The 16,744-nt window shown below is 49.9% G+C and overlaps 2 protein-coding genes across 3 annotated transcripts; both read right to left on the reverse strand.

Moving 5' to 3' along the window:
• Positions 1-9,110: 9,110 nt before the first annotated feature.
• UBL7 (ubiquitin like 7) lies at positions 9,111-14,621 on the reverse strand. Its single transcript, XM_072345899.1, has 11 exons — positions 14,460-14,621; positions 13,804-14,233; positions 13,484-13,603; positions 12,796-12,878; positions 12,591-12,675; positions 12,092-12,149; positions 11,445-11,578; positions 10,970-11,019; positions 10,312-10,479; positions 10,059-10,181; positions 9,111-9,674 (listed from the first exon to the last, which is right to left on the reverse strand). Exons 2-11 carry the CDS (start codon positions 13,985-13,987, stop codon positions 9,537-9,539), a joined length of 1,143 nt encoding a protein of 380 aa, XP_072202000.1. The 5' UTR covers positions 13,988-14,233; positions 14,460-14,621; the 3' UTR covers positions 9,111-9,536.
• Positions 14,622-14,654: 33 nt separating this feature from the next.
• Positions 14,655-16,729, reverse strand: LOC140256962 (actin, cytoplasmic type 5). 2 transcript variants are annotated; one of them, XM_072345900.1, is made up of 2 exons: positions 16,587-16,729; positions 14,655-16,182 (listed from the first exon to the last, which is right to left on the reverse strand). In XM_072345900.1, the coding sequence occupies exon 2, from the start codon at positions 16,172-16,174 to the stop codon at positions 15,044-15,046; it is 1,131 nt and encodes a 376-aa protein (XP_072202001.1). In that variant the 5' UTR covers positions 16,175-16,182; positions 16,587-16,729; the 3' UTR covers positions 14,655-15,043. The 2 variants fall into 2 exon arrangements, with proteins under 2 accessions (XP_072202001.1, XP_072202002.1); XM_072345901.1 differs by having other exon boundaries at positions 16,575-16,659.
• Positions 16,730-16,744: the final 15 nt, after the last annotated feature.

Consider the following 16,744-nt stretch of genomic DNA (forward strand, 5'->3'; position numbering starts at 1 on the left):
TTCACTCAGCCAGGAGTGAAAAAGAAACATCAGGGCATCATTCATCAGCCAACAACCAAAGCCACACTACTCATATTAACTCCTTAATAAGCAGAGATGCAGCATTGTGCACCTGCCCCAAATTTAGGCTACCCTATTAAAGTCGCATACGTTATTATCTGCTTTGTCTTTTACAATCCCACACGGTTGGTGGGCTGGGACCAGTGCTTCTGATCAGAGATCAACTGGGAGAGCTTCTGCCTTATTAAAATGGTTATGTCTTTCTCATCATCCCTGCTCCTAACACAGCTTACACTATTAGCTGGTCTTTTTTTTTCCTACCTACAGCTAAAGACAATGCTTTTGTATATAACACCCAGCTTTAAACTCCCCCAGGAGCCTGGAAGCATTAAGTTTGGGGTACCGCTCCATTTCCCAGCCTGCAGGCTGGGCTGCCCTGTGAACATGACCATGCTGTGGTCCTGGATTCAGACTGATGCTACAGCACCCATGCTATGCAGGAGACTCAGCAGACAGTTTGCAGAGCATCACTTTCCCAACCCATCCCTGTACCGTAACTCTTCCAACCAGGGTTTTCCTGTCTGGAAATGGGAGTAGGCTGATAAATCCCAAAGAAAAAGGTCTTTGGGGGAAGTAAATTCCACCAGTCCTAAATGCACAGCTGGCAGTGCCAGCAGTCAGCACTGCCGTGCACCTGAGCTCCAAGAGATCACACACCATTAAATAAAGAGCTGCTGAGTGGCCTCCGCAGTTCAGCTCAGCAAAGGAGCCCACAGCAAATGAGAAAAGTGGTGGAACGCAAGCACGCTGCATGCTTAAGGTTCAGTAAGGAGCAGCCAAGCTTGGAGATGTGCAAGGATTACAAAGCTGACTTTAAGGTCGTTCCAGTCCTGTATCAGTTTGCAAGGAGTGCTGAGCATGGAGCTGTGCCCTGAATACAGCCACGACTGCTCTGTGTTAAGCATGCATGCACACATCCCAAAGCAGACAAGCATCTCTGCGCATTTGTTTATGTGGGACCTTCTCAAAACCAGCTCAGTCACATACACTGCCTTCAGAATGCATAAACAAGAGATCAGATTCCTGGTACAACACTCTTTCCCCCACAGCTCCCTCCTATTCTGCTCAGATCCTAAATAGATCAGAAGGGAGCTCCCCTGAAGAACCCTGTGAAAGCCAGACAGCAGATTTTCCTCAACAGGATCAGTTTTATTCAGTACCTCAGATAGGACACCTGGGCCACAAACATCCAAGCAATCTGTTTCGAAACCTCCCAGTTCTTGCTGGCATCTCGTCATGCCCATTAGATGAGAGGAGGTAAGCTGGAACACAGTGCATGAGAACTCAGCAATAGTCTTTAGCATGACCCTGCAAACAGACTGTAGGTGGTGTGGGTTAGGATGCAGACGTATCATCCACAGAAAATCTCACAATCATGAGAAACCAGCGGAAGCATCGCTCGAACACTCTCATCGTTGTGAAAGACATGTCAGATCTTCTCTCTGCTGTGTCACCTCTTCTAGAAAGCTCACAGCTGCATCTCTATCTCTGGCAGTTATCAACCAGGGCAGCTTCAGAGAAGTACAAAGAAGGGCCTTTTTGAATGTGACACAAAGGGCTGAGGATGCTCACCAGGACTGTCAGTGCACGTGCATTGCCACAACCCCTCCCTGGATGAGACCCTGATGCACAACAGACTGACGTCCCATGACACTGGGACACAACGTATATGACCACTATGGAACCTTGAAAGGCCAGAGCTGCTCCTTCTTACCCTTTTTCTTTTGAGAGCAGGTACTTGTACGTGTGGAATTTGAGACGAAAGAAACAGGGAATGGTGCTGATTCACAGATCTTTCAGTTCTCAGACCAACTGAGAATGGAAGGAAGCAATTAATCGCTTAACAGTAAGCTGCCACATTCCAATCTCAATACATTCTCCCCCCGCCCAGGTCTCACATTCATTGCATTGTGGTGGTCACCAATGGGGCAACCTTCTAAAGCTGCAGCCCTGAAATGGCTGCCATCACTTCACCTTCTCAGGAACACTGCTTTCATGCAAGCCCACCTCCATCAGGTCTATAAGCTGGCCCAGATCAGGGGGGGCTGATCAGTTGGTAAACCCCATGCTCTCAGTTAAGACAAGATCCCATGTGCCGAATGCAACCCTCAGGACTTTGAAATCAGCCCAAGAAGCAATGCTGTGTCCCAGGACATCTTTAATATACCTTCTCCCTTTACTTGCCAAAGGAAGCTTGCAGCACAGCAGCGTCCCTTTGCTGGGATGTACCTTCCCTTTTGCAGCACAGGTTTCCTTGCTGAGGGAATCCCAGTGGCTCATCCAGGCAGAAAACCCCATGCCAAATGCTTCGTGATGCTGTTTGCTGATCCCAGCAGCTTGCAGAGGTCCTACCTCAGCTAATCCCTAAGCAGAGCTCAGTCTGAAAGGGCACGTGCTCGTCAGGCAGCTGTTACAACTGAATGCTAGCCACATTAACAAGCAGTGCTGTTGATAAGCAGCTCAGTAAGAACTCGCTGACAGGGCAGGAAAGGAAGCAGAATGAGATACACATCTCATGCACAGATTACCACGATTGAACATATCCCTCAGACAAGGATTTTGGCAGAGTTAATAAAACCTTCAAGAACCGTTCAGTTGGAAGGCATCTTCAAAGACAAAATCCAACAGCCTAACTTTTGGGCTAAGCAAAAGTCAAAACCTGTTACTGAGGGCATCACCCAAATGCCTCTTCCTGAATGCTGACAGCTGTAGGGCAGCAACCACCTCCCTGAGATGCCTGTTCCAGCGTTTCATAGCTCTCATGGTAAAGAAATCTCTCTTAATGCCCAGTCTGAGCCTCCCTAATGCAGCTCTGTGCCATTCTCACATGCATGGCGACCTACCCTTCCCCTTCTCAGGAAGATGTAGAAAACCAAGAGGTCACCTCTCAGTTTCTTTTTCTCCAAACCAGGCAATCTAGGTGCCCTCAGGCCTCACTCAAAGGGCTTGCCTTCACATCCTGCTACCACCCTCTGAATGTTTTCAAGGACCGTAACATCCTCTTTACATTGTGAAGCACAGAACTGTACACAATATTCAAGGTGAGGTCACACCAAACACAAAACGTAGGAGAGAGAGTCACCTCCTTTGACACAATACACAACCCTTCCCCTTTGGAAGGAAACGCAACCAAAAATAAACAGGTCGCTTTGTTGAGATTGCTCTGCTCCCACCATAAAAGCAGCATACTGAAATATTAATGGCGCATAATGTGTCAGCTCCGTCTTCTCAGAAGGGCCTCCATGGCCACACTGTTTGGCTTCCCTGGGACTCTTGGTATTCCTGTTCCTGAACGCTGTGCTCTGCTTCCCGGCACAGCCTGGATTTCCACTCAGTGGTGCCATGCAGGAATGGCTCAGTTTCAGCAGCTGGCAAACAATTCCCACTTCTGCTCTGAAAGGGTCACTTACCACCCCATACACAAGCTTACCAGAGAGCTTTATCAGCCCTGTTAAGCCCACAACATCCTCCAGGTACACACAAGTTAAGGTTCCTGCCCTGCAATCTGCTCTCCCAGCCCCTGCAGTTGCATGCGTTAACGTTTAAGCCTATATTTGTCATTTTTACATAGGGAATCAATGGAAATTCACTTGGCCTTCAAGAAATCACTTCAAACCGCAGCTGGAAAAACACCAACAGCGTCGACTAGGAATGCAGGATATGTGGAGGCTGCTCAGAAAAGTACACTGCTTCAAAGATATTAAGCTGACCTTCTGGTGTTCGAGTACTTCTAAACACTGATTTCTGCCTTGCCAGGAATGGAGAGATCTCTAAGATGTTCTATTGCCTGATCCTCCTTCCTATCTTGGCCTCTGCTAGACAGCCCGGGGCCAAGTGACGCAGAAGGTAAGTGTCAGAGCTGCCGTCGGCTCTAAATTCAGAGCCTGTCTGGTGGCACGAAGGCTCTGTCTCCCCAGACATGGGAAAACTGCCATCCCTTCCAGCAGGAGAGTGGGAGCAGCTCGGGATCCCACCACATGCTTGACCTGTCTGACTCGCCAAAAGAGACCTGTCAAAGTCTGTCAAAGGGAAAAGAGCCTCTGTTTTCCTGCTTCCCATCTGCCCCACCTCGGAGAGAACTCTAGCACCTGTATCCTGGTTATTGCCTGCCCACCGAGTTTCCACCCAGCTCAGGAAGCTGGAAGCGGCACCGAGTCACAGACATTGGGGAGGAAGGAAGGGAAGAGCAAGAAAACGAGGTGGAAGAAGAATAAATGGATGTGAACTGCCCAGCCAGACACCAGCTGACAGGATCCACAGGGTGACTGAGTTGCTCCCAGCTGCAAATCCTTTGGGAAGCAATTCTGAAACGTTTCATCACAGGGAGCTGCACCTCAGCACGGATGGAAAACACCAGGTTAGGATGGGCAGCGCTCCTCCCTTCCCTAAAACCGGGCTGTAAGCAAATAACTCAATTAGCACCGAGGTAAACAGTTTGCAGGCTGCTCGGCGGGATGCCGAGGTGACACGCTGAGCACTGCTGAGAGATTACAGGGCTATGCTGTCACTAGCAACAGTTTCTGCTTTAGAGATTAAATAGCCATTTTCCTCCTGGCTTCCCAGCTCTCACCTGTTGCCACTTCAGCCATCTCTCAGTTTACCAAAGGAAACAAAATAAGCCTGGTGGGATCTGTTAACTATTTACACCCCACTTCTGGTTCTGAACCTCCCCGAACCTCACATCAACTAGAAAATCTACTGGAGTGCACCTTTATCCACTTCACGCTGCTCTGTTGTTATAGGCCACTGCAGGAAGACATGGGATTCTGGCATTAATCCTACAGAGCTCATTTGATGCTTTTATCAGCCCTAGAGTGGAATCCCATCGCTCTCCAGCTTCTCCTTCAAACTCAATACCTGAACTAATGCACCCTGCGGAACTCAGAGGATCATGCTTTGAAATCAGTGAGGCATTTATTTAAGCAGGAAGGAACGAGAGGTCTCAAAATGACTTCAGGAGAACCATTCCATCTGCTGGCAGCCTGGAACACTCAGAAGTCAGATAGAATGACCGTGCTCAGAAACACTCCTCAGAAAGCCATGGCTCATCCTAATAGGGATTTTATAATTATTATTATTACTATTAAGAGATGCTGATGATGTTTGGTTGGAAGTTCTTTGGTTTTATTTGATAAGTTTCCAGGCTCAGTTCAAAAGGACTTGAGCCAAGAAGCTTTAAGCTCAAAACCAGCATCTCAGCCATTGTCATGGCATCAAAGGATGTATCAGGGAATGTTTATCTTCTCCCCTTTGAAATCCTATCTGCTGTGCTTTCATTCAAACCAAGCATTCTTCTAAAGCAGGACCTGCAACTACTAGTAGTTATAAACTGGAAGAAAACATTAGGAAACGTGCTAAGAAAGGGACTGACTCTCACCTCCTCACTGGCACCCGGGTCAACTGAGCCCTGTCACCTTCTTTGACTCTCACCTGCTTCCTGACCTGGAGGCCCAGCATCACTGACACTCTCCTCCCCTGCTGGAAATTCTGCCTGAGAAAGGAGGGAGACCAAGATTTCATTATTGCTAAGGAAATCCCAAAGCTTGTGGCAGCCATCACGTCCTGCCTGCCCCTCCGTGACACTGCTGAGCTAACCCAGCCAACACAAAGCTAACTTAAGAAGAAAAGCTATAGCCTATTATGTATTTCCTGGCTCCTCGGTGTTCACTGGGAACAAAGCTGAAAAACAAGCAGGAAACTACCAAGCCCTGTACAAATAAAAGTCAGTACACAAGGGATTTGACAGACCAATTTCCTGCCGCTGTTTTATCATGAATGTTTATTGCCTGGGTGCTGAAGGTCATTTCACTCCCTCGAAAGTCATGCAGCATTGGAGAAACCTGCCCTAACCAGCAGCCTCAGCTGGTGTGTCACTACTTGTTGTGGGGGGGAAAGCAAACACCCCATACTGCATCATGGTGTAGGGAGGACAATGTTCCCCCAGCTCAGCACATGTGCACAAGCAGGGTTCCTTTAGCAGCATCGCCCTTTGAAGCCAGAAAAGCTGAAGAGCTCCAAACTTTACAGGTTTAAGATCTGATATTCAACAAACCACCCAAGCACGACGGCCATACAGAAATGCTTAATACCTTAAATGTGCATTTCTGCTCCTGGATGGGGATCTTGCTGTCTGCGTTCGCATCACATGTGGGAGGACTCCACAGCATCATTGTGAAAGCAGACAAAGATGAAGCTGGGCATCACATGAGCTGGGCTACAGCAGACGGCTGGGAGATTCTGTTCTGTCTCTGTTTCACCTTCTTGCTGGAAAATTATCCTCCCACAACAGCACTTGGATCCCCACAGGGACAGTCAGCTCATAAGCAAAGAGAAACAAGGCAGGTGGTGGAAAAGCCATCAAAGTGGCCATAGCAGGCCAAAGAAGGGCACATATGGAGAAGAGCTTAGATCCCATCCCCTGCACGTGTGTATGACACTCCAGCATTGATGGTCAAACACCGGAACAAATAACGAGATTACCAAAACACGGGAGTATCAAACAGCTGCTACTATTATTGCTGAAAACTCCCACTGTTACCGCTTCCCCTTGTCAGTTCCATCAGAGGCAAAGAGGGAACTGAAGCAGGCATTTCTTTGAAGTCAGTAGCAAAAAGTCCCTAAGAAAAGAATTTACGTCAGGAACCGCAGCCTGACCTCCACCCTTCCTAATGGGTCAGCCAAATGTTTTCAAGCAAACACCTTCCATCTGCTCCTGCAGCACAGCCGGGATGATGCTCAGGCCACAGAGATGCTTGGCTGATGAACAGCGTGTGACAGAGGTTAGGTACACAAGCAGGATGCAGACGTGCTGAGCCCCAGCAAAGTGGATGCACCTCTAACCCAAGCACAGATGTGGTGATGAGAGGTGGTACAAGAGGAAAGGTGTCAGCAGTGACATGAAGGCAGGACTCCAGGGACTAGGCAGGTGAGAGAGAGCACACTGCAGGTTGCTCCTAAACAACAGAATTTGTTGTGCTCCAACCACTGGCAATTTAGTGTCTGAACTAAACCGCTTTCTAAGAGATGAATGCCAGCATTCTGCAAAGCTATCCCAGCTCTCTTTTGATACCTGTCTTTGGATACAGGTTCCACCAGCGGCTATTAAGAGCCAGGACAGGTTCAGACTAGAGGCTGAGCTTTCCCAGCACACAGCATGGCTTTCATCTCAAAGCAGGGAGGCAGGAGGTGCTCAGCAATTAGAGCAGCCAGGAAGGCAGCGCTCACCTGGCTGCTGTGTAGTTGGTCTCCTCCAAGAGCCTCCTGCATCAAAGTTCTCCTTCCTCCTCCTCCATCAGCAGCACTGCAGGGACTAAGCAGAGCCTCTCCCTCCCTTCCCCACAGCTCTAAATTTGCCTGCTTGCTGAACACGTCTATTCTAGGCAAAGACAGGCGAGATGAGGGAAGTGAAGCGCACGCATCAATCGTGTTGAGAACAACATCAGTGCCAAGTTCTTCTCTGCTATAGCTGCTTCAAAGAACGTGTCTGATGTGGTACCCTAAGCCAAGTAACTTAATTTGTGAAAGAAATTCTCTCCATGGAAAGCAACCAGCCAATTCCCAGCTCACTGGGAACACAGGGAGAAGCAGAAATAGCCCATATAATGGGGGAAAAAAGTACTTAAGATGGCACACTGGTCGAAGTGATAAATCCTAAGAGCAAGGGAAGACAAAAGAAAGACCATCTGGGGACACTCATACCCCCAAGCTGTTGCCAGTCTGAGCTGAGACCTGACAGGGTGCAGGCAAGCAAGCAATCCCAAGGCAAGCCCTGCCAACTCCATGCAGGTTTGGGGGAGCTTTGTGGCTCCCAGCTTCAGCATCACCACGACATCTGCGATACAGCTAATCCTCAGAAAGCCTTGGGAGGATTGAGGGCTGACAGCAGGGCTTGTCCCTGCAACAGAAAAGGGAGGGAGGGTGCTCTGCATATGCTACCCATTCCTAGCAAAGCAAGGAATGGAGGCAGCAGGGATGGGAATAAAGCAATCGGTTTCTGTATGTGTCAAATGACAGTCATCATCTGGAATAGGTTTCCAAAGCAGGTAATGAGGGCAGTAACCAGGAAGGGTGTATCAAGTTAAGAAACTCACGAGATGCCTGATACTCATCAGATCTTATCCACTGCATATTGAAAAATAAAAGCAGTCTCTTCTCCTCCTGGGAGCTTTAATCCTCCAGACAGGATTAAACTCTAGCAGTCAATAAGCCATCCTGGACAGAACAATCCAGCATTTGCTGTGCCATTGCTGAGATCGTATCAGCAGACACCAGTTGTGCTTTGAAAGGAATTAGAGGGGAACACAGGTAGCCTGAAGGTAAGGGACCATTTTCTGCTCTGAGCTTCCCTAGTGTCACAGGGTGGCATTTCAGGCGAACCAGCTCCTATTTTCATGCTCTGTCAGTCTTGATGGTACATTCAGAGCGACGCCAGCTCTACCTCTGGCTCCAATTTGCCTCAGCTCCCACCGACTAATTACAGACAAGTGCATTTGATTGCCTTTGTAGGCAGCTCCTGAGAACTTCGCACATGGCACCAAGAACTAGAAGATACCTTGGAAAATATTCGCTGCAACCCAACAAACCAGCACGCTGTGTCAGAAACAATGTGCCTCTCCCATTGAGTCATTTAGCAGCACCCTGCAATCTTCAGCACCTGCCTCAGGCCTGTCATATTTCTACTGTCACCTTGTGGTGGCCATGAACTCCTGCAGCACTGCACCAGCTTTGTCCAATAGAATATAGAAACACTGCAGCTGAAAAGGAGATGTGATGCTCTCTGGGCCACCTTCTCAACAAGCATCCATAGCACAATGAGTTCTTTACAGGCCTAATTAAAGGAGGAAGACTGGGCAGATCAGCTTCAATCCCAACACAGTGGTCTTCTGGCAGCTCATGGACATAGCCAGCATCTTGTTCTGCACGAGGAGTGCCCTCTGCTGAAAGAACAGTCCTATAACAGGCAGACCATGTCCAGACACGATGCAACAAGCATGCACTGCCTTGCAGATTTGGAATCTAAGACAGCACGGATCACAACCCAAACAACAGGCTAGTGGATACAGTCCATTTAATGCAGTCAAACACAGGGAGGGACCACAACAGCAAAAGGAGACAGCCCGAGGCATGCCAGGTGGGCAGGAACGAAACAGCAGGTGATAGTACAGTAGGTCACCAGATCTAACTGCAGGACCCTGCTACATCTTCCCAGCACACAAGAGCTGCATTTTAATCCGTGCTGAACAAGGCTTTGAAGTTTCAGTCATGGTGGTCAGAACAGGGAGAAGGCTGGAGAGAGATCACAGGAGCTGGAGGAACTGTGCTCAGCTTGCCCTGTGCTCTCAAACAGGAGCCCACAACCCACCTGCACAGATAGAAGCAGCCACTTCAGCTGCTCCATTCCCCAGAGAGCTTTGGGGTTGAGTCCCAGACCAAGGAATAGAAGTGCCACACAGCGGTCCAGCCCCTCCTGCCCAGAGCTACAGAGCCCCACCAGCAAAGATGAGCTCCAAGGCAGCCTGAATGTCCCCTCCAGTAGCTTGCAGGGCCCGGAGACTTAGTTCATCATCATGTATACCCATGTCTCGTAGTTGCTGAAGCTGTGGCTGCCACTGGCTCTACAAACAGGAAACAAAAGAAGCTAAGGGTAAGCATGAGAGTCCAAGCAGTAAAACCCAGCCTTCTCCAAAGCCCATTCCACCATGCTAGTTACTCCCATCTCTCTAGCTCACAAGCACAATTCCAAACATGCAAACAGGTCTTGAAAGTTTTAAGTCTTGTTGGTAACACTCTAAACCCACCAGCACATCTCTCCCACTTCCATCCAGTCCTTCTGCAAACATCTATCATGCCACCTAAAAAAAGCTGTTCACCAGTGACACTTCTTTCAACCTAAAGTCCTGCCATAGGAAATAACTGGAAGAGCTACCTCTACCCTGCAGTGCTGAGTGTGATAAAGAGCTTTCTCACATGTTCCCAAAAGAAGAGGCCTAGACACTGACCTGCAGACTTGGCTGCCCTGAGGCCTGCAGGGCATGCTGCAAGGCCTGGCTGAAGAGGTCGTTGGTGATGGGCGTTCCTGACTGGACACTGGATGACATAGGGGAGGTCCCAGAGGAGTGACCCTAGTGAGAGAGACAAGTTGTATACAGCTCAGAAGAGCACTTGCTGCAGGAACCCAAATCCACATAGGGCTTGCACTCAGTCAAGTGCTGGCTTTACAGGGCAGGAGGACACCCCCAACTGGTGCTGTACCTGGGTACCAGGAGTTGGTGTGTGGGAGCTGCTCTCTGGCGTGCTGGCCAGTGCCAATGCAGTTGCCAGCTCACTCTGGGTAATCGGTCGTGGTCCAGCAGCCCCAGAGTAACCAAGGGAAGCTGGGCGAGAACCAGAAGTGCTGCTGGATGGTGTCGACCTTGTGCTCTGCATGGAGAAAACAGACCTCTGTCAGTGGACACGTCCCGTTACCACGTGGCTCGTGTGCTTATTGCTAGGGATCCTTTCCCTGCAGCTCTTGAAAGTCAAACATTGAGGTTTTAAAAATAAACATCTACCAATTAAACAGTGCTGTGTAAGAGGGGTGCCCTCCACTGACGTAACAGAACATCAGTCACACACAGCTCTGGCTCTGCATCAGTTTGAACACAGAAGGTGTTTACTCTGATGGCAAGAGCTACTGAGTTGGGCTTCTTTCTTCTGTTGCGACCCTATTTCACCACTCAGAAAAACCCTAACATGCACAGCACTCAAGCATACTATAGTTATTAATACAGTATCTTTTAATGAACAGCCACGGATTGTGCTGCTGATGAGATTATACAGGAAAACCTTTAGAGACTTTAAGAGCTACAAAGTTAAAACCATTACCACGAATCCAAAATAGTTGTTCCACCCAATCCAGCCTGTGAATTACCTGGTGAAAGTCATCTTCCTCATCAGAGAGACCTTCAAACAGAAAACCACCTGCGATAGAAAGATGATACAACAAGATGCAGAACACCAGATGATGGCAGGAATTGGGCACCAGATGAGAATCCAGTGGAGGCTTTTCTCACACAGCCAAACTCAGCACTAACAAGTTCACTTGCAACAGGTCAACAGAAGACAGCTCAGGCCCATCAGTTGTACAAAACAGAGGCCACGGCAATCTGCTACCAACAGTGGTGATACACACACAGCTCAGAGAGGCCCTGAGGTTGAACTACACCTGATAAGCCTCTCTCAACGCATTCTGTCAAACCACAAAGCATGTTCCAAGCTCAGACACCCAGACCACTTTTCTTTTTCAGCCCTGCATCAGTAAAATACTGATTTGCCTGTAACAGATCCTGTAGCACATCATCTCTGCAGCTCCCTCCCACATCTGCACGGCCACAGGCTGAACGTACCTGGCATGTCACGGTAGGAGCCAGAGGACATGCCACGGGAGGATGTCTCTGGGGCTGGGAGTGGGGTGCTGCCTGCCACTGAGTGCAGGACAAGGACAATGGCATTCACAAGCGCAGGGTGAGCCGGTATTAACCTGGAGAGACAGGGTGGAAGAACAAATCGTGTATACAGAGAAGCTAAGGAAGGAATGGCTTGATGCTAGTGAAGAACTTACAGCAAAAATGGCAGAGCCACTCGCACTAGTTGAGCCAACACCATCTTGATCCGATATTGCCTTTAGCTATCCAACAACAAACACCTCCCCACGGAGCCAGACAAGCCAGGGATCCATCTTGATCCCATGCTGGCCCTCCCATTGTACACATCTCCCACACGCTCTCACAGAGCAACTCTCTGCTGTGAGCTATCAGATCTGGAAGAGAGAATGAGCCTGCTTCCACTATGTCAATAGATACATATGTTGTACAGATACTATGCCGAAGCATGTGCTGCTAAGGAAGATTAGACCCTCCACAGATCTCTGTCGTGGTGTAACTGTACTGGCAGACAGCAGCAGAATGCTTTTTCCCCACCCAGAGGGAAGTGACCAATACAGGATTACAACAAAGGAGCTGCTTAGTCACCGTGCCAGCTTATATGAACTTACGTGTCCAACATGTTGGGGTCTGCAAACACTGAGAAGAGATCCTTGTCCTGCAGGACGCCTGGGAGAGACCAGGAAACATGACCAGTAAGAGACAGGATACGAGACATATAGGAGCCAGTCCAACCATGGGAAAAAAAGCAAATTAGTTGTGTTTCAGGAAATGAGTCATGAAAAGACACCAGAAATACTCTATTATTGTTCTCAGAAACCTTTTGTGCCTTCTTAGACAGACTAAATCACAGTCACGCCCACCAGACGCAGGACTTTCCCAGCAGATCCCACAGGCTGTGCTTCAGTGCAGGCAGCTCTAGTTTAAGGCAGGATCAAGGCTGGCACCCAGCTCACCCCAGATGGCTGCATGAGATTGTGATCACACCCCACATGAGGAACTAAATACTTTCAGAAGGGATTCAGCATCTCATTTATCTTGTATTTGTTTTATTTTAAAGCCATCCTCATCTGGCTTTCTCCAAACCCTCTGAGTAACACCTGGACTCACCCAAAGCAACTGGGTCACTGCTAAGGCCAGGAGTAGCAACGATGATCTGATCCAATGACTCCTTGTTCCCCAGCATTTTAAACACCTGCCAGAGAAATCAGAATCGATCAGCAGTGTCACACGGCAAGGTTTCACTAAGGGTCTTTCCTTAGAGAGGGGGTCAGACAAAAGACACCAAGGTGGGGATGTACAAAGTCCCACTCACTGCATCTCTGTAAGCAGGACTGCTGTGCAGGGCTGTGTGAAGGACACGGAACTCCCGTACCGCTGCCACCTTGTCTACTGGCTCTGAGGGAAGAAAAACAACAGATCAAAACAAGGTTCTCACTCTGTCACCTTCACAAGCCATTTTACACCCTCCTTGGACTTCCCAGCTGCAGTAGCAGCAATGATTCTTTAATCCTCCTGAATTCAATTGGTCTGGGAAGGAAGGATACAGATCACAACTGCCCCAGTGCTGTTGCCCACCAAGGGCTATGGCCACATTCCTAACTTCCAGACATAGAAGAACATACATTCCTACGTGCATAAAAAGAAATGCACTGAAACAATTCTAAACTGGTCATTTTATTCTATAGCCTGACACACATAAGGCTCTATTAATGAGACGCTTGGCTTCTGATTCTCTAGCAACACTAAGATTGATCAGAGCTACTTAAAGAAGGGATATTCAGCTTGCAGCTGGACTTGATGATCTTTAATGTCTTTTTCCAACCCGAGCAACTCTATGATTCATTCCATACTTCCGCCGTCAGCAAGATAAGAGTAATGCCCATTCACTGCTTTGAGTGCAAACAAACAGCTTGGTTCCACCTCCAAACCTCATTCCATTCTCCTAGAAGCAGAGCAGCAGTTCCTCACGCTCAATGTAATCTGCACCATCTCCTCCCCACCTGCTTTCTGATCAGGCTCAGGCCAGGACTTGCGCAGGACGTGAACAGTGGAGCCAGATTGGATGCCATAGAAATCGAGCGTCTGGTCATCCCTCAGCTTACGGCCACAGTAGATCAGATCTGTGTAAAAGACCAATACATACAACACACCCGTGCTCCTTCAGACACATGGAGACATTGCTCTGCATGCACATAGATGAACAGCATGGGAAAACCCCAATGCAAAGACCCACAAGGCTTGGGTTCGCTCCCTCCCTTAGCAGGGCCGCACTCTTTAGGCCGCAGCACTAATAGGAAGGCAGGACTAGGCCGCAACCTACCGATGAGCTCGGGGTCCGGGACGGACTCTTGCAGCTTGCCGGTGATCAGCTGCTTGAGGTGGGAGATGCTGCACCCCCCCAGAGGGCACTCCCCGAGCTCCGTCTCAGGTAAGCGTAAGATGGACTTGGGGGCCAAAGGCTGGTCGGCCAGCTTCACCGCGATGTGCCACTCGGATACGGCCATCTCTGGCCACGGAACCGACCGCCTACCCCGCTTAGGCCGCCCTGAAGCGTCTCTCTTCCTGCATCACGCCGGAAACGGAAGTGCGTCCCCAAGCGCGGTGCGCACTGGGAAATGGAGTCCGCTTGGTGTGGGAATAAGAGGAAGCCGCCGATTGGCCGGTTTGCCGACGAGGTGGCAGAACGAGCCAATGGGAGGCCGGCTGAGGGTTTAAAGGCGGTAGCGCGGCAGCGCTGGCTCACTTGCTGCCTACGGGTGGGAAGGAGCGTGTTGGAGGCCAGCAAGAGGGACCCCGTTCCCCAAGCTGAGCAAGCTCTGGGCATACTTAGTGCCACATCTTGTCAGCCTCCCAAATAAGGAGAGGCTCCTCTCATCGCAAAACCTGTGCCAGCACTCTTAACTTTTCTAACAGGAATTGGTTCTAAATAAAGCCGAGTTACCATGAAAGTACAGAAGGGCTGCAAGAGCTGCATACCAGGCAAGGTTTTCTCCTTAACAGCTCTTCAAATGGTCTGCGTGCAGCCAGTTCGCACACAGCGACACTGCAAGGTTTGCAGCGGGTCTGTTTGTTTCCTTATGTTGCAAACAGCTCAAGTCCAGCACTAAGCCCTCACAGCACACAGTCCTCGAAGCACACCCGCCCTGAAAGAAAGCAAGAAAGACTCTTTGATCCTTTTAAGCCTAAGTTTATTTGCTTTCCTACAAACAAGTCAGATGTGACAAACCTAAAGGTGACGAACCTACTTTAGTGTCAACCTGTTAGTGTTAACATAGGAAATGTGAACAACTCTACTTGCTGCCCCATGAACCACAGCCGACAGGCTGCTATTTCTCTCCCACTAAAAAGCTAATCACGAACTGGTCCAAACTGGAGCGAGGCCATTAAAACGCACACTGTATGTTACTACTCGGTACCTCAACAAATTAGAACGTAAAATAAGTAACAGTCAAACAATACTGGTCCAAGCTGAAGGGAGAGCTCCCAAGGACAAGCCCGCAACACCTCCTGCCATGCCTGCCCCGCTGTGGGGACGCCCCGGGTGACTGCCAGCAGCCCCTCTAGAAGCACTTGCGATGGACGATGGAGGGGCCAGACTCATCGTACTCCTGCTTGCTGATCCACATCTGCTGGAAGGTGGAGAGGGAGGCCAGGATGGAGCCACCGATCCAGACGGAATACTTGCGCTCCGGTGGGGCGATGATCTTGATCTTCATGGTGCTGGGTGCTAACGCTGTGATCTCCTTCTGCATCCTGTCAGCGATGCCAGGGTACATGGTGGTACCCCCAGACAGCACAGTGTTGGCATACAGGTCCTTCCTGATGTCCACGTCGCACTTCATGATGGAGTTGAAGGTGGTCTCGTGGATGCCGCAGGACTCCATGCCTAAGAAGGAAGGCTGGAAGATGGCCTCAGGGCAACGGAAGCGCTCGTTCCCAATGGTGATCACCTGCCCATCCGGCAGCTCATAGCTTTTCTCCAGGGAGGAAGATGAAGCAGCCGTTGCCATCTCCTGCTCAAAGTCTAGAGCAACGTAGCACAGCTTCTCCTTGATATCACGGACGATCTCCCTCTCAGCTGTGGTGGTGAAGCTATAACCTCGCTCTGTCAGGATCTTCATGAGGTAGTCGGTCAGGTCACGGCCAGCCAGGTCCAGACGCAGGATGGCATGGGGCAGAGCATAGCCCTCGTAGATGGGCACCGTGTGGGTGACACCATCCCCAGAGTCCATGACAATGCCAGTGGTGCGACCGGAGGCATAAAGGGACAGCACAGCTTGGATGGCCACGTACATGGCTGGAGTGTTGAAGGTCTCAAACATGATCTGGGTCATCTTCTCCCTGTTGGCTTTAGGGTTCAGCGGGGCCTCAGTGAGCAGGACGGGGTGCTCCTCTGGAGCAACGCGCAACTCATTATAGAAGGTGTGGTGCCAGATCTTCTCCATGTCGTCCCAGTTGGTGACGATGCCGTGCTCAATAGGGTACTTCAGGGTGAGAATGCCCCTCTTGCTCTGGGCTTCATCTCCCACATAGCTGTCCTTCTGCCCCATCCCCACCATGACACCCTGATGCCGAGGGCGGCCCACAATGGAAGGGAACACAGCCCGGGGAGCATCATCCCCCGCAAAGCCTGCCTTGCACATACCAGAGCCATTGTCCACCACCAGGGCAGCGATCTCCTCATCCGCCATGATTAGGCCTGGGGTGAAAGAGGACAAAGAGGTGATCACACTAAGCAACGGGCCAGACACCCAACACCATGCACTAGGAATACATAAAGGGATAATACACTATCCCTGAGGTGACTTGGAAACATGTCCCTAGAGGGATAAGAGAGAAGGGAACAGTATAATAAGAGATAACAGTATATAGCCATAACAGCTATTCAGCCTCCATTAAAGGGATGCTAAGAGCATCAGGCCCACCAAGGCCTTCTCCCTCCCCTCAGTGATGTTCGGCAGCCCCTCCCTCCCGCACCCAAGGGAACAAAGGACGACCCCAGCACCGAGCATCCCCCCTCACACCGCCGAAGGTAAAAGGAGCAAAGAAAGCAGCCGAAACACAAAGAACAACGCTTAGGCCCAGCATCACCTCAGCTCTCACCTGTACCCCGACTCCACCCGAATGCTGTCTCACCCGCGAATGCTCGGCCCCACCCCGCGCTCCCTCTTTTATACCCCCGGAACCGGAAGCTGGTGCCCACATCGCCATTTCAATTGGCTATCGTTATCTTTCTTTTCGCTCCCGCCTCTTTCTCTCTA

This window comes from Excalfactoria chinensis, chromosome 10 (genome assembly GCF_039878825.1).
Source record: "Excalfactoria chinensis isolate bCotChi1 chromosome 10, bCotChi1.hap2, whole genome shotgun sequence".
NCBI lineage: Eukaryota > Metazoa > Chordata > Aves > Galliformes > Phasianidae > Excalfactoria > Excalfactoria chinensis.

Bases quoted from the DNA above. Each gene is read 5' to 3' on its own strand.
- UBL7 (XM_072345899.1), bottom strand. From the start codon at position 13,987: ATGGCCGTATCCGAGTGGCACATCGCGGTGAAGCTGGCCGACCAGCCT. The intron at 12,879-13,483 runs GTGGGGAGGAGA...TTCTTCCCTCAG, and splicing joins TGAGCCTGATCAGAAAGCAG to AGCCAGTAGACAAGGTGGCA. The intron at 9,675-10,058 runs GTCAGTGTCTAG...TCCTGTTTGTAG, and splicing joins CAGGGCAGCCAAGTCTGCAG to AGCCAGTGGCAGCCACAGCT.
- LOC140256962 (XM_072345900.1), bottom strand. From the start codon at position 16,174: ATGGCGGATGAGGAGATCGCTGCCCTGGTGGTGGACAATGGCTCTGGT.